Here is a 12,394-nt window from a genome sequence, read left to right as displayed (position 1 = left end):
AGCTGGTGTGTTTGACATGCTGTGTTGAAATCACTTTTGTAATAATCCTGGGATTATTTTTTTTAAATTAAACTGCCTTATCCTTTCCCTGATTGATTTACTGTAAACCTTGCCAGTGATATGAGAAGCTACTTTATTCACTGACTTTAAATTGACCCTCATTTGGCTTTCACTTATTCTGAGGCAGGGGCAATATGGATGTTGTGGTTGGTTAAATATACTGGTGGTGATGGAGTTTTAAATATCAGAATAATGCCTTGATGCCTTTTTGTTGTCTTCTGTTTGGGAGACTTACAATGTATATATTAAAATGTATTTATAAATTAACTAAATAAATGGTAATTATTTCTTGTCTTCTCTGGTACATGTCTTTATTTCTTGGCTTTAGTTTAAATATGTTGTAGTGATTTAACTAGACTACACAATCTTTAGTCTGCAGTGAGAGCAGTTGTTTTTCAGGTACTTTGACATGTCACAATAAGTAAAGTACAGATGTAAATGAAAAACTGAATAACAGCCACTGTAAATGTAACACTTATATTTGGCTCATGACAGGTCAAAAGGCCCATTAATTAATGCAGGCTGCACCTGTTAGGGAGCCAGCTTCTACCAGGCCTATTTATAGGATAAGGCTGGTGATATTTACAGTTAACAAGTCCCTTGAAACGACCAAAACCAACAATGGATTAGTACAACGCCTTTAAGACAGTACAGGTGTGACTCTTATGTCATCTAGTTCCAGGGTGTGGCTCAATCATGTGTTTAGTAGCTTTGGACAAAAATGGAACTCTGTGGCACAGAGAACTAAGATGTATCAGGCTTTAGTTTGACAACTACAACTTGTTGGGAGAATAAATACACGTTTTGGTCTTTTTGTGGGATTTAATGAAAATAAGAGCAAGAGAGAGTATTTTAAAGAGTTGACGTTTGGCTATACACAGACTATTCTGAAGGAACAGCAAAGTAAGCAAATGTTTTCCGTTTGTTGCACGCGCACGCACCTTTGGCTACAATGGCAAAACTACGCGCGCGCTCCCGCTGTGTAGCGACAAGATGGCGGTCGCCGCCGGATCAGGTAAATGTTGGAGAGAAATAAATCACCGTGAGACGCTGTGCTTGAATAACCGGCTCCGTGAAGTTTTTCAGTGTAGCTATTAAGTTTCATAATGACGTGGATTATCTACTGAGGCGCCCGATTTATGAAAAGATAGACGCTAAGGCAAAGCTGGACCGCTGAAGAGAATGAATAGGGAGCGATGCTAAAGCTAAAGCAAGTTTAGGTGGTAGGACAACCAGATGCAGTTTGATGGCCGATAGTTGAATATCTTACCGTCCAAAGCTACTAAACACATTTATAACTAGTTATCTACAAACGTAGCGTTGTGTAACTTACTGGATTTCATTTAATAATGTAATTTAGCAATGTAATATTGACGCTGACGCTAGTGAAGCACAGCACCGCCACCCAGACGTCCGGGTAACGCTATTTCAGACATAAAACTGTTTACTGACTCTGAAAATGGACGTGCAAACCGCGTCTCAAGCGCCGGATGCTGTCGATAAATGTGGGCGCATCAACATTCAGGCGTCATGCGTGATTAACCTTTGACTGTGTAACGTCAACAGTGACAGTACGTTTTCTCAGATACTGTCCTCCAGCTTATCACAGGGAAACAGAAAATGGTCTATGTTGAGTTTCAGTGAGGGCCCTTGAGATACCGGCGAGCTGCTGCACCAGCTACCAGTGTGACTGCACGGCTCAGCTGACAGTACAGCACCAGCATTTCACTGCAGTGGCCAAATGATGCAGCATCGTCGAGGCCAGATGGTAGCCTTAAATTAGGGGACATGAAGAACATCCACCATTATCAAAAGGCAAATAAAAGCAGGTCAACTAAGGCCTTCCCGTCTTTTCCTGTTCCCTGGGCTGTGTGTGTCTGAATGAGTAATGCAACAACGAGCTCATACTTTTATAAATGCAAGTCATCTCTATCAGGAGCTCTGCCAAGACAGTTTGGTTAAGCATGGGGGTACTTAAATGCACCTGTTGTTTTGGAAATGTGCATTTGTGAGTATAACAGTCATGCTTTGCTGCATTTGTTCACATGCAGGCGTTAAAGTTCCTCGCAATTTCCGGCTCCTGGAAGAGCTGGAGGAAGGCCAGAAAGGTGTTGGAGATGGAACTGTGAGCTGGGGCCTGGAGGATGATGAGGACATGACCTTAACACGATGGAGAGGGGTCATCCTCGGCCCTCCTAGGGTGAGTGGTGCCACCTTTTTTTTTTTTTTTTTTAAACTGCATAGTCTTCATGAAAATTAGTGTCATGTAAACAGAAGGTCTCAGATTTGATCTGTCGGTGTACCACCTTTGATTTCTCACTTCTTCCTACTTGACTCTGTCCACAGACAAGCTATGAAAACAGGATGTACAATCTGAAGGTTGAATGTGGGCCAGGATACCCAGAGTCCCCACCATTTGTCAGATTTGTGACAAAAATAAACTTGAATGGCGTGCACACCTCCAGCGGTGTGGTATGTAAATCTTCTAAATCAGTTTTCATTCTTGCTCGATTACTCAAATAAGCATGTCTGAGGTCTCCACAGTCTTTTTACAGTAGATGATAATGTTCTTGACCCGGTTTTCATTTTTTTACACCGATAAACACGTTTGTGGAAACAGCATTTGGATCATTTCTATTCTGTAATAATGTTTGTCCACACTGTAAATGAATTGATTTGAAGCACATTGTGTTATTTTGCAGTATGCACTACAGCACCAAGCATAACACATCAGAGTGGCACAGAAATATTAAAGGTGTACACTGTAAAAAGAAGCCTTTTTTGCATGACTCTGTCACACATGCTCTGTGGATATGATTCTGTTCTAAGTGCATGTTTGAATCCTCTGACGGCTAATATGGCCACTTTTCCTAACTTGAATGCAGAACAAGAAGCTGTACTGGATCCACCCGAAGGTGGTGGTCTTAGATTGGTTCCACTCAATGTGCAGGATGTCTGGTGTTCAAGATTTATGAGTAGTGGTGTACAGATTGTCCCCCACGGTTGGGCATGCATTGAACTGCAGAGTAATTGTAAAGTTTAACCATCATAGTGTGAAATACAATTTTACTGCCACTGTTGCTTTTTAAAGTAAGCATTGCCAAATTGCCCAAACTAAGACACATTTTCCTTGTTTATCACTTCTTCACAAGTGGTTTTAAGATCTAATTTCTAACATTTTGATGATTTAGAAAGATAGAAGCTAAGATAGTCTAGTTAACTTTTGTGACTGTGATGTAGAACACAAATTGAGTCCTACATGACAGGGTTTATGGTCTAGCACCACGCCCATCCTTATTTGCTTTCTGTCCTGCAGGTTGACATGCATGCGGTCACTGCACTGGCCAAGTGGCAGAACTCCTACAGCATCCGGATGGTGCTGCTGGAGCTGCGACGGCTCATGACGTGCAAGGAGAACATGAAGCTTCCTCAGCCACCTGAGGGCCAGATCTACACCAACTAAGACCCTGCTTGTTTTGCCTCCATCTTTTCTGTTTTCTGTCTCCCCCCCCCTTTTTTTTTTTACCCCGATCCTTCTGTTTTGCTTTCACCCCTTTTATTCTCGTCCTCCACCATGTCACATTCCACATCCTGTCAACACCTTGGCTGAGCACACATAGCAGAAGACTTAAGAATATAGTAACAGATGCATATACACACATATATCTGTATAAACACACGTACTGAGCAGTCATGAAAATCATTTCAGGCCTCAGCCCCCTCCCTCTCCCATCACTGGAGCTCTGGGTGGACTCTGTGATGAGGCCGGCGGAATCCTTGGTCCACCCCAGATGTGATCATTTGAATACTGTACATCTTACTAATCTTTTTTTGTTTGTTTGTTAAAAATGCAGATTGTACAATAACATAAATAATCTTATTGAGTGTACCTCGTTGTGTGTTGCCTTTTTGTAACATCAAAAATGGCCACTTAACATAATTGCACATGGTTCACTAATTGTGTGGTTGGTGTTGCTGTTAGATCATCTTTCAAGGTGTATATTTAAAACTCTGTATTTAAAACACATTTAACTTTGCAAATAATGTTAAATGCATCTTGTCATGTGGCCAGATGTCTAACGAAATATTCCATTCAGTGTGTGTTGACATGGGCTTGCACAGAATAATTTTTTTCAATGCATGACTGCAGCTAAGCAGGGTGCATGGAAGTGGTCGCCTTTGTCAGTTGTGGCTTTTTCCCCTAAGGACTGTCCAAAGCGAATGTTGTATCTGTACCACTATATCAGATTTTAATATGCAGATCTACTGTAGTTCAGCAGAAGTTCCAGTTAAACCATGCTTGACAATAGAAGTGAAATCAGCTACCTCTTTTGGTCCTGTGTAATGTCAGAGGAGTTGTCTGACTTGTGAAACTGTCTTTGCTACTTCATGTGACAATTTGTTTTACTTTCTCCACTTCTTTCATAAACCTTACTCCATGCTTTTTATGCATTTGTCTCATTGTAGACCACCACATGTTAATGTTCATGGGTTGCAACCACTTAAAGGTGTAGTTGAGGAAATTTAGGAAATACATGATTTCATTTATTGCTGAGAGTTACATGAAAAGGTCAATACTAATAGCCTGTCTTAAGAGTAGGGGGTTCCAAGTAACTGTGAGCCAGGGACCACCATTCTGACTATAAGTAACCCAAGGCCCACTGTTGTGGGGTGGATAAACTGTAGAGCACTATTTTAATACTGAAAGTGACTTTGGCTTTTCTCAATTTTATTTATTTGCTTGTATTTGATTATTCACAATGAGTAATACATGGACACGTGTTTAAAAAAAAAGGTTACTAAAGTGAAACGTTATTGAATGTATGTATGGTCAAGGAACAGCAGTGGGCCACGGAGCAGTGGTTGAAACCCCCAAGTTAGAGCAACAGTAAAACTAACAGTAGTTTATTTTATGGCCACCTGGGGACAGCAGAACATCACAACAGTGAACTTGTGAGCAGACATTTGGCTAGACAATCAGCAGGTACAGAGCGACTTTAGGATTCATTTGGACAGATGTTTGTATGCACCTGATGAATGTAAGTCCAGTATTTACTCATAGCTCTGCTTGTAGTAATGTGAGAACTATCTGGCTCTTTAGCTGCTAAATGCTCCATGTTTCTCTCTTCTTGGTTTGGGAAGGCACCTTACAGTGGGATGGGACTAGCACACTTCATTTATGAGAGTGATGAAAATGAACGGAAACGTGCAGTAAAGTTATGGACTGGAAAACAAAAACGGTACACATACACGTTTAAATACTCAACACTAATGAGCTATTGTGCTACTGTAAATTTTACTTAAGTATAGGATATATCTTCTACCATTGTACAAACCCTCAGACATTTTAATTGGATTTATTTCACTTGTAATTTTCCAGAATACTGGGTATTTCCACTTGTTTGAGCTTCAACTACAACATTATAGCAAAAGCTCTTTCCAGTAGAAACACCTAGCTTTGGGTTCCCAGGCAAGAAAACTAGTTGGGTGGAGTAAGGGAGAATACAGGTGCTTTAAAAATACCTAATATTTGTTTAAAAAAGCAGAAAGCCTTGAGCTAAGTTAAAGTCAAAACCAGAACTGAGAACATGCATTAGCTGTGAGACAAACATAAGAAAAGGAAGATATGAGCACCTGCTTGTCAGACCAGAATTCAAAGAACATGGGATTGTCAAACCAGATCAGGGAGTGATGCATCAAAGCAAAACATTTTCACATACTGAATAAAATTATACATTTTATAAATTAAGCTTCATTCATCATATATATGAGGGTGCCACGAGAGCCTGACGTCCTCTACTACAACCTGTGTTCACAGCCGGCAACGCGCAGCTGGATTGATGCTCACCAGAGAACACCAGAAGTAGCAGGTCCACCAATGGCGCCATGTTCTCTTCACATATGAGAGCAGGTTCACACTGAGCACATGTGGCAGGCATGAAAGAGTCTGGACACACCATGGTTAATGTTATGTTGCCTGTAATGTCATCGAGCATGACTGGTTTGGTGGTGGGGCAGTGATGTACTGGGGAGGCATATCGTTGGAGGGCCACACAGACCTCTGTGTCATAGACACCGGTACACAATCTTCAGATTTGATTAAGTTTTGTCTCCAATCTCAGAGAGATATATTCAATTATAGAGGAGCACGGTGAACATTTGATTTCGCACTTCCCTCTTGTTAATGTTAATCTGGCCTGAGTGGGGCTTCACCTGGTCAAAAACAAGCACTGAAGCACATTTTATTTTTCTTGGAGCTGAGAATTCTATTTGTGAGCCAAAATGTCAAGGGAACGTCAACATGCTTCACTGACTTGACCTGTTTAGAGGTGAGCACAGTAAAGAAAACACAGTGTGTTTAGACGCTGCCCTCTGCTCCCCAGTGGAGCTGATCAGTGGCTGCAGTGGACTCTGACCTTTCAGTGTGTATATGTAAGAACAGCCAGAGGAAGTGTGTCCCTGACTTTTATGTAAGATGGCAGCAAATCCTAGTCAACACCTCCAGTGACTGCAGGAACTTGTAAGTACATTTCCATAGCTAAATGGTTGCTTCTTTGCTCATTGTATGCGCACAGAAGTGAGTACATGGTAACCACTATATTTTTTGTTCCTCTAAAGCATGAATGTGTAATAAAACCACACCTTACTTTCTGTTATTTCAATTGATTACATTGTCTAAGAACATACCGTTGCTCTCACATGCCAATGTGACAATTTCTTGAATAAACATGGATAAATCATATGATTATTTGCATATCTCCTGACTTGTTTTGTCCACCACCATGAGATCAGTGTGAAAGCTACACATGTGCCAAGAGACACAGAGCATGGGGGCCCATATGGTTTGTTGGAATCCTCCACAGTGTGTGAAAAGAGATGTGAAAATTGTCCCAGCTGCCTGAAACATAAGTAGCACACTGTGGGTGTGAACTAAAATGACATTGGATTTGGTCGTATGAGTTTCTGTCAGGAGAGAGTTGATTTTCCACTGGCTATGAGGAAAGACACTTGTCCTTGACTTACTGTACAACGCACATGAAGTTGTAAGGGTATACTGATAAACTAATCTTACCAGCCTCACATGACATTTATTTTACCAGCAGGGTATGGAGGACTGCAGCTGTCACAATAATAATAATAGGAAATTTTAATAATTGATCTTTAATTGGACAAAAAAGAAAAATTAATGTGATTTTGTTCATTTATTTTTTAATAGGCAATAAAAAGAGTGATTGTAAAAATTAATTTACAAATGAAATATAAATTCCTCAATAAACACAATAATTAAAAAAATAGTGGATTTTCAAACTCAATTTGAATAATAAATAAAGAATTGAATTCATAATCTGTATTAACGATTCAGGTTGTAGTCGGGCATTTAAAAGGCTAATTCCTAATTCCATTTGCAATTCCATCTTCCTGGTGCTTTTCCTTTTCGTTTTAGCGCTTCCATTTACTTATCCATAGAAGTGAGCACATTGAAAACAGGAAACAGGAGTTATTACTCTGGTGGAAAACACATTTGCCTAAGTACTGTCTTGAAACACTTGATGATTTCCACTTCACAACATTTTAGAAGGAAATAGTGTGTTATTTATGTGACTATATGTTCTGACAGATCCATCCATCCATCCATTTTCTATACCGCTTAGTCCAAAATGGGGTCATGGGGGTCCTGACAGATGTGACCCTCAAAACATAACTAAACATGTAACTACATTTAATGCCTCTGGCTTTTTCTTTAGGGTATAACACACAGCAGATGTGGAACATTTGGCCACGCAACTTCTTCGTCTTCAGTTGTTCCAGACTGATCCGGCTGCAGTATGGGTCTGCTCATCCACACGCTGGCCTGCGCCTTTGGCCTGGGCTCGTGGGTGGCTGTAAACGGTCTGTGGGTGGAACTGCCGCTCATAGTCAACACTCTCCCTGAGGGCTGGGAGCTCCCCTCGTACCTGACAGTTATCATCCAGCTGGCCTTCCCGGGGCTCCTGATCGTCACCCTCACACACAAATTCTGCCCAGGTCATCTTAAAGACCATGTTGTTATTTACTTCATCCTCTCCATTGGTGTCCTGTCCTGCATCCTGCTCATCTTTTTCTGGGACAAAACTACGATCGTGGCTGGGGCATCACATAGCACCGCCTTGTTTGTCATCAGCTTCTTCCTCTCTATGGTGGACTGCACCTCCTCAGTTACCTTCCTGCCTTTCATGATGCAGCTTCCAGCAAAATATGTCAGCACATATTTTATCGGAGAAGGGCTAAGTGGTTTTCTCCCTGCTGTAGTTGCTCTTGCACAAGGTGTGGGCTTTGCCAAATGTGTCAACTCTTCTCAGACTGCAGGAAACCACACAGGCTCGTCAATAAAAACAGAGTATCTTCCTCCAAACTTTTCCACTGAGGTGTTTTTCTCCTTCCTAGCAGCCATGATGTGCATAAGCCTGGCTGCTTTTACTGCACTGAAAAGGCTTCCTTGGGCATTTGAGCTGTCTATTGGAAACCTTGTGCCAGACACTGTGGCATCTGTTAGCTTCAGCCTGGACAATGCTGGAGCACAGACTGATGGAGGGGGTGTGAAATGCCAGGGTGAGGGGGCAGCCCAGAGTGATCCTCGGTCAGCGGGTACAAAACGTTTTGTGTACCAGCAGACCTTCATCTACCTTCTGGTGGCGTGGGTTAACGCTGCCACCAACGGCCTGTTGCCCGCTGTGCAGACCTACTCCTGTATGCCCTACGGCATCTTGGCCTATCACCTTTCTGCTGCTCTGGCATCAGTGGCCAACCCGCTGGCCTGCACCATTGCAATGTTCCTCCAAAACAGGTACAAATGAATGCTGTTTCAATTTAAACTTTTCAACAGAAAATAGATTGAATTTTTCTTTTAAGTCTGTCATAAAGCAACAGCCAGAAACTGAAACAAGCGATACTGCTGTCAGAGGCACTAAGAGATTCCTGCTCCCCATCACTTCCAGGAAGCCACTTTCCTATATCCAAAGTTTATCTGAAGCTAATATGAGGCCTTAGGAGTTTTAATAAGACATTCTTAATTTTGGTGTGATGTAAAACTTTAATGACAACCTATTTTTCATGATGAAGTGAGATACTCTCCTACTGTCTGAACACAGTAAAAGAAAAAAGATTTATTCACTAACCTGCGTGCACGTGCATAATCACACACCGTAGCCTATATGGTAACTCCCCCACAGCGAAGAAACAGCCCTTGTTGTAAAACTGATTTAGCTGCTTATCCTGTTGCACTGCCATTAATAAGAAGCATCTTTCAGTATCATTATGTTTCTGTCAGTAATGTTATATGGGCTAAACTCATCTACAGTTATGCTACCTGATGTCTTTGGTTCTCCTCAGGCTCTGAACCCAGATAACTGAATAGTATTTTAGTGAACAAGTGAGTAAATCAGCTTCTGAATTAGAAGTTAAATAACTAAAACTAAATTGACACTGGAGTGAATTAAATTTCACATGAATCACATTTCCTTTGTGTAACTGGCCGTCCTCCACATCTCAAGAAGGACGCAGAGTCTGGAAAACGAAAACGCATTTAAATTCCACATTAAAACATTGTCACTTTAGAAAATCTCTAGTTAGTCACATATGAATTTAAGAAAAAAACTGGCAATACATTTTTAGATCCTTGTTCTCCGTCACTTACATTGGAAGCTCATTAGAAAAGTGTCTCTTAATGGCCAATGAGAACAAGAGAAATGACTAGAAAAGCAAGACTCATTCAATGTACATACGGGCACATGAAAACAATTTAGCTGATTAGTGAACTGTCAGTCAGACTCTCCATGAAGTGAGGAAACTGCTGCTGAAAACCAGCCTCTTTTTTTTCAGGTCCCTAGTGTTTCTTGGTGTCCTGACGGCTTTGGGAACAGGGTTTGGCAGCTACAACATGGCCATGGCAGCGATGAGCCCGTGTCCTTTGCTTGTAGGGTCTGTGATGGGAGAGGTGATCATTGTAAGTGAAAAACAAGTTGTGTAAAGACATGCAGGGTAGAAAGAATAGGCCCAGAAAGCCTTTCTCAGTGGGGAAATGCTTGTGGCAAAGTTCAGCTCCCCCAGGAGGTAACATTTGAGCTGATACTGTGTAGCTGAGGTTTCTGCATTTGAAAATGATGATGCATGAAATCATGATTTGTTTCTCATGATGATTAGATCAGTCGGCAGGTAGATCCCCCAAAATTAGCCATAACGGCCTTTCCAGGTGGCTGCTTTCTGTATTGTACTGTCAGCTGGAGACAAGTGTTTGAAATGAGTCATGAAAAAATTAGATTTATTTAGAACTTTATAGCAGTCTTGTGCTGAATATGCTGTTTTGTCTCGTGCCAGTCTGGTGGAGGTAGCACAAACCATAGATAGGCACATTTATGGGAAATACTCCAGACTGAAATAAATTGGAATGATCCTTTTCCAGATTAGCATTAGATGAACTGCTGAGCCTGCTTTATTGTTTGTTTTGCTCTTTCTAGGTGCTCTCATGGCTCCTCTTCATTGGAATGCTCTCTTATGTCAAAGTGATGGTGGGTGTCATTCTGAGAGACCAGGGCTACAGCGCCCTGGTCTGGTTTGGAGCTGCAACCCAGATCGGCTCATTAGTCGGCTCCTTCACAATGTTCCCGCTGGTTAACGTCTACCGGCTGTTTAAGTCAGGAGACTTCTGCAGCACTGAATGCCCTTTATAACAGGTAATGTGAGAACCACAATAGTGAAAGGAAGCGTGAGTTCAACAAACAGATTGAAATGAATATTTTTGGAGACACACTTATTCAGCTTCTTGGCCAAAAGATGAAAAGGCAAATGCCTGTCTCATTAGGTTACTGTTAACAAAATGGAAATACAGCAAGCACATGGTTAATTTAGCTTAGCATAAAAAGACTGGATATAAAGAGAAACTGCTAGCCTGTCCTTGGCCAAAGTACAAAATCTTAACACCAGCAGCTGTAAAGCTCACTAACATGTTATAAACTGAAATATAAAAAAGACAAATTGTGGTTTTTGATTATAACTTACTGACTCCAGAGAAATGAAAAGTCCACTAAAACCACAACTTGGCATCTTTACATTACAGATATTGGGATACCTTTGAACAAAGTTATGCCAGCTGTTTGTCCCTGCTTCAAGTCTTTACACTAAGCTCAGCTGAAAACGTAGAACTGTTCCTTGGGACATTCTTCTGCAGGACCAAAATTCTGACATCCTGTAGTCTTTTGTTAAAGAAGCAACACTTTTGCTTTTTTTCTTTCCTTTGCAGCTTTTTAAACATATTTGCACTTACCTTTATTAATGTTTGTGTCAAGATCACTATGATGGGAAAGCTAAAACCCATCAAAATATTAATTAAATATAAAAAGCTATACACTGGGATGCATCCCTTTTATTTATTCTCATAGTTTGTTGCCAAAAAGTGCAGTGCCCCAGTCATGACAGTATTCGCTGGTTTTCCCACTAGATGGTGCCAACACTCTTCTACATATTAAAACCTGCCACCTCCCAGTCTGGGGGCAACCGGTGACCACAAATCCCTGGTGATGAAATACATTTCCACTGTGTGCACAAAAAAGGAAGAAATTAAATGACTTGACTTTAGCTATCTAATGGTGACATTTGGGAACTGAAAAACTGTAATTCAAAACATGCTGGTGCATTTTATTACTATATGTGATGAGACATGTAGTCATGATACAGCATGGACAGCTCCAGGAACAGTCAGTGGGATGCATCCAGGTCTTGTGATTTACACTTGAGTATAATGGATAATGTACAGTAGCACTGCACCAAATAAGTCCTGTAAATATTAACTTTGTAATTTTGCCTGCTTTTATTTCAGTGTTCAAATTGTACCTAGTGGTAGAAAAACAAAAGCAAAGAAGATTTACTCAGTAACTGTAGTTAAGTAAAAATTTGAGGTACTTTTACTTAACTTGAACATTTTCATTATGCTTCTTTCCACAAAAAAGGAAATACTTTTACCCCACTTTATTTATTTACTGTGTGAGCTACTTACAAATTGTATCTAAAATACAACACAGTAACACATAAAATATTATCAGCTAATGAACTATGATGTATTATCATGATTTCATCTGTCCAGCATGTAGCTAAAATTAGCTCCACCTTTACCAGCTGCAACATTTAAGCAACGTAGATTTTCCAATAATATATCTGAAACAGGTTGTTCTACATAAGGAGTCCTTTAACTTTTGTACTTTAAGTATATTTTAATGGTGATGATTCTGTAGGAAGGACAGGATATTCAACAGAAGAAGTACTTTTACATTGTTGTATTGCTCCTTTTACTTAAGTAAATGAT

The 12,394-nt window shown here is 40.6% G+C and overlaps 2 protein-coding genes across 2 annotated transcripts; both read left to right on the top strand.

Moving 5' to 3' along the window:
* Nucleotides 1–969: 969 nt before the first annotated feature.
* On the top strand, nucleotides 970–3,949 carry ube2v1 (ubiquitin-conjugating enzyme E2 variant 1). Its single transcript, XM_020617786.1, has 4 exons — nucleotides 970–1,075; nucleotides 2,112–2,260; nucleotides 2,407–2,532; nucleotides 3,377–3,949. The coding sequence occupies exons 1-4, from the start codon at nucleotides 1,054–1,056 to the stop codon at nucleotides 3,521–3,523; spliced, it is 444 nt and encodes a 147-aa protein (XP_020473442.1). The 5' UTR covers nucleotides 970–1,053; the 3' UTR covers nucleotides 3,524–3,949.
* Nucleotides 3,950–7,886: 3,937 nt separating this feature from the next.
* Nucleotides 7,887–10,766, top strand: slc52a3-1 (solute carrier family 52 member 3-1). Its single transcript, XM_020617738.1, has 3 exons — nucleotides 7,887–8,884; nucleotides 9,919–10,042; nucleotides 10,554–10,766. Exons 1-3 carry the CDS (start codon nucleotides 7,887–7,889, stop codon nucleotides 10,764–10,766), a joined length of 1,335 nt encoding a protein of 444 aa, XP_020473394.1.
* The last annotated feature ends 1,628 nt before the right edge of the window (nucleotides 10,767–12,394 follow it).

This window comes from Monopterus albus, unplaced genomic scaffold (assembly GCF_001952655.1).
Source record: "Monopterus albus unplaced genomic scaffold, M_albus_1.0 scaffold194.1, whole genome shotgun sequence".
Lineage (NCBI taxonomy): Eukaryota > Metazoa > Chordata > Actinopteri > Synbranchiformes > Synbranchidae > Monopterus > Monopterus albus.
Note: the sequence above shows the minus strand (reverse complement) of the source record. Positions and strands in the feature narration are given on the sequence as shown.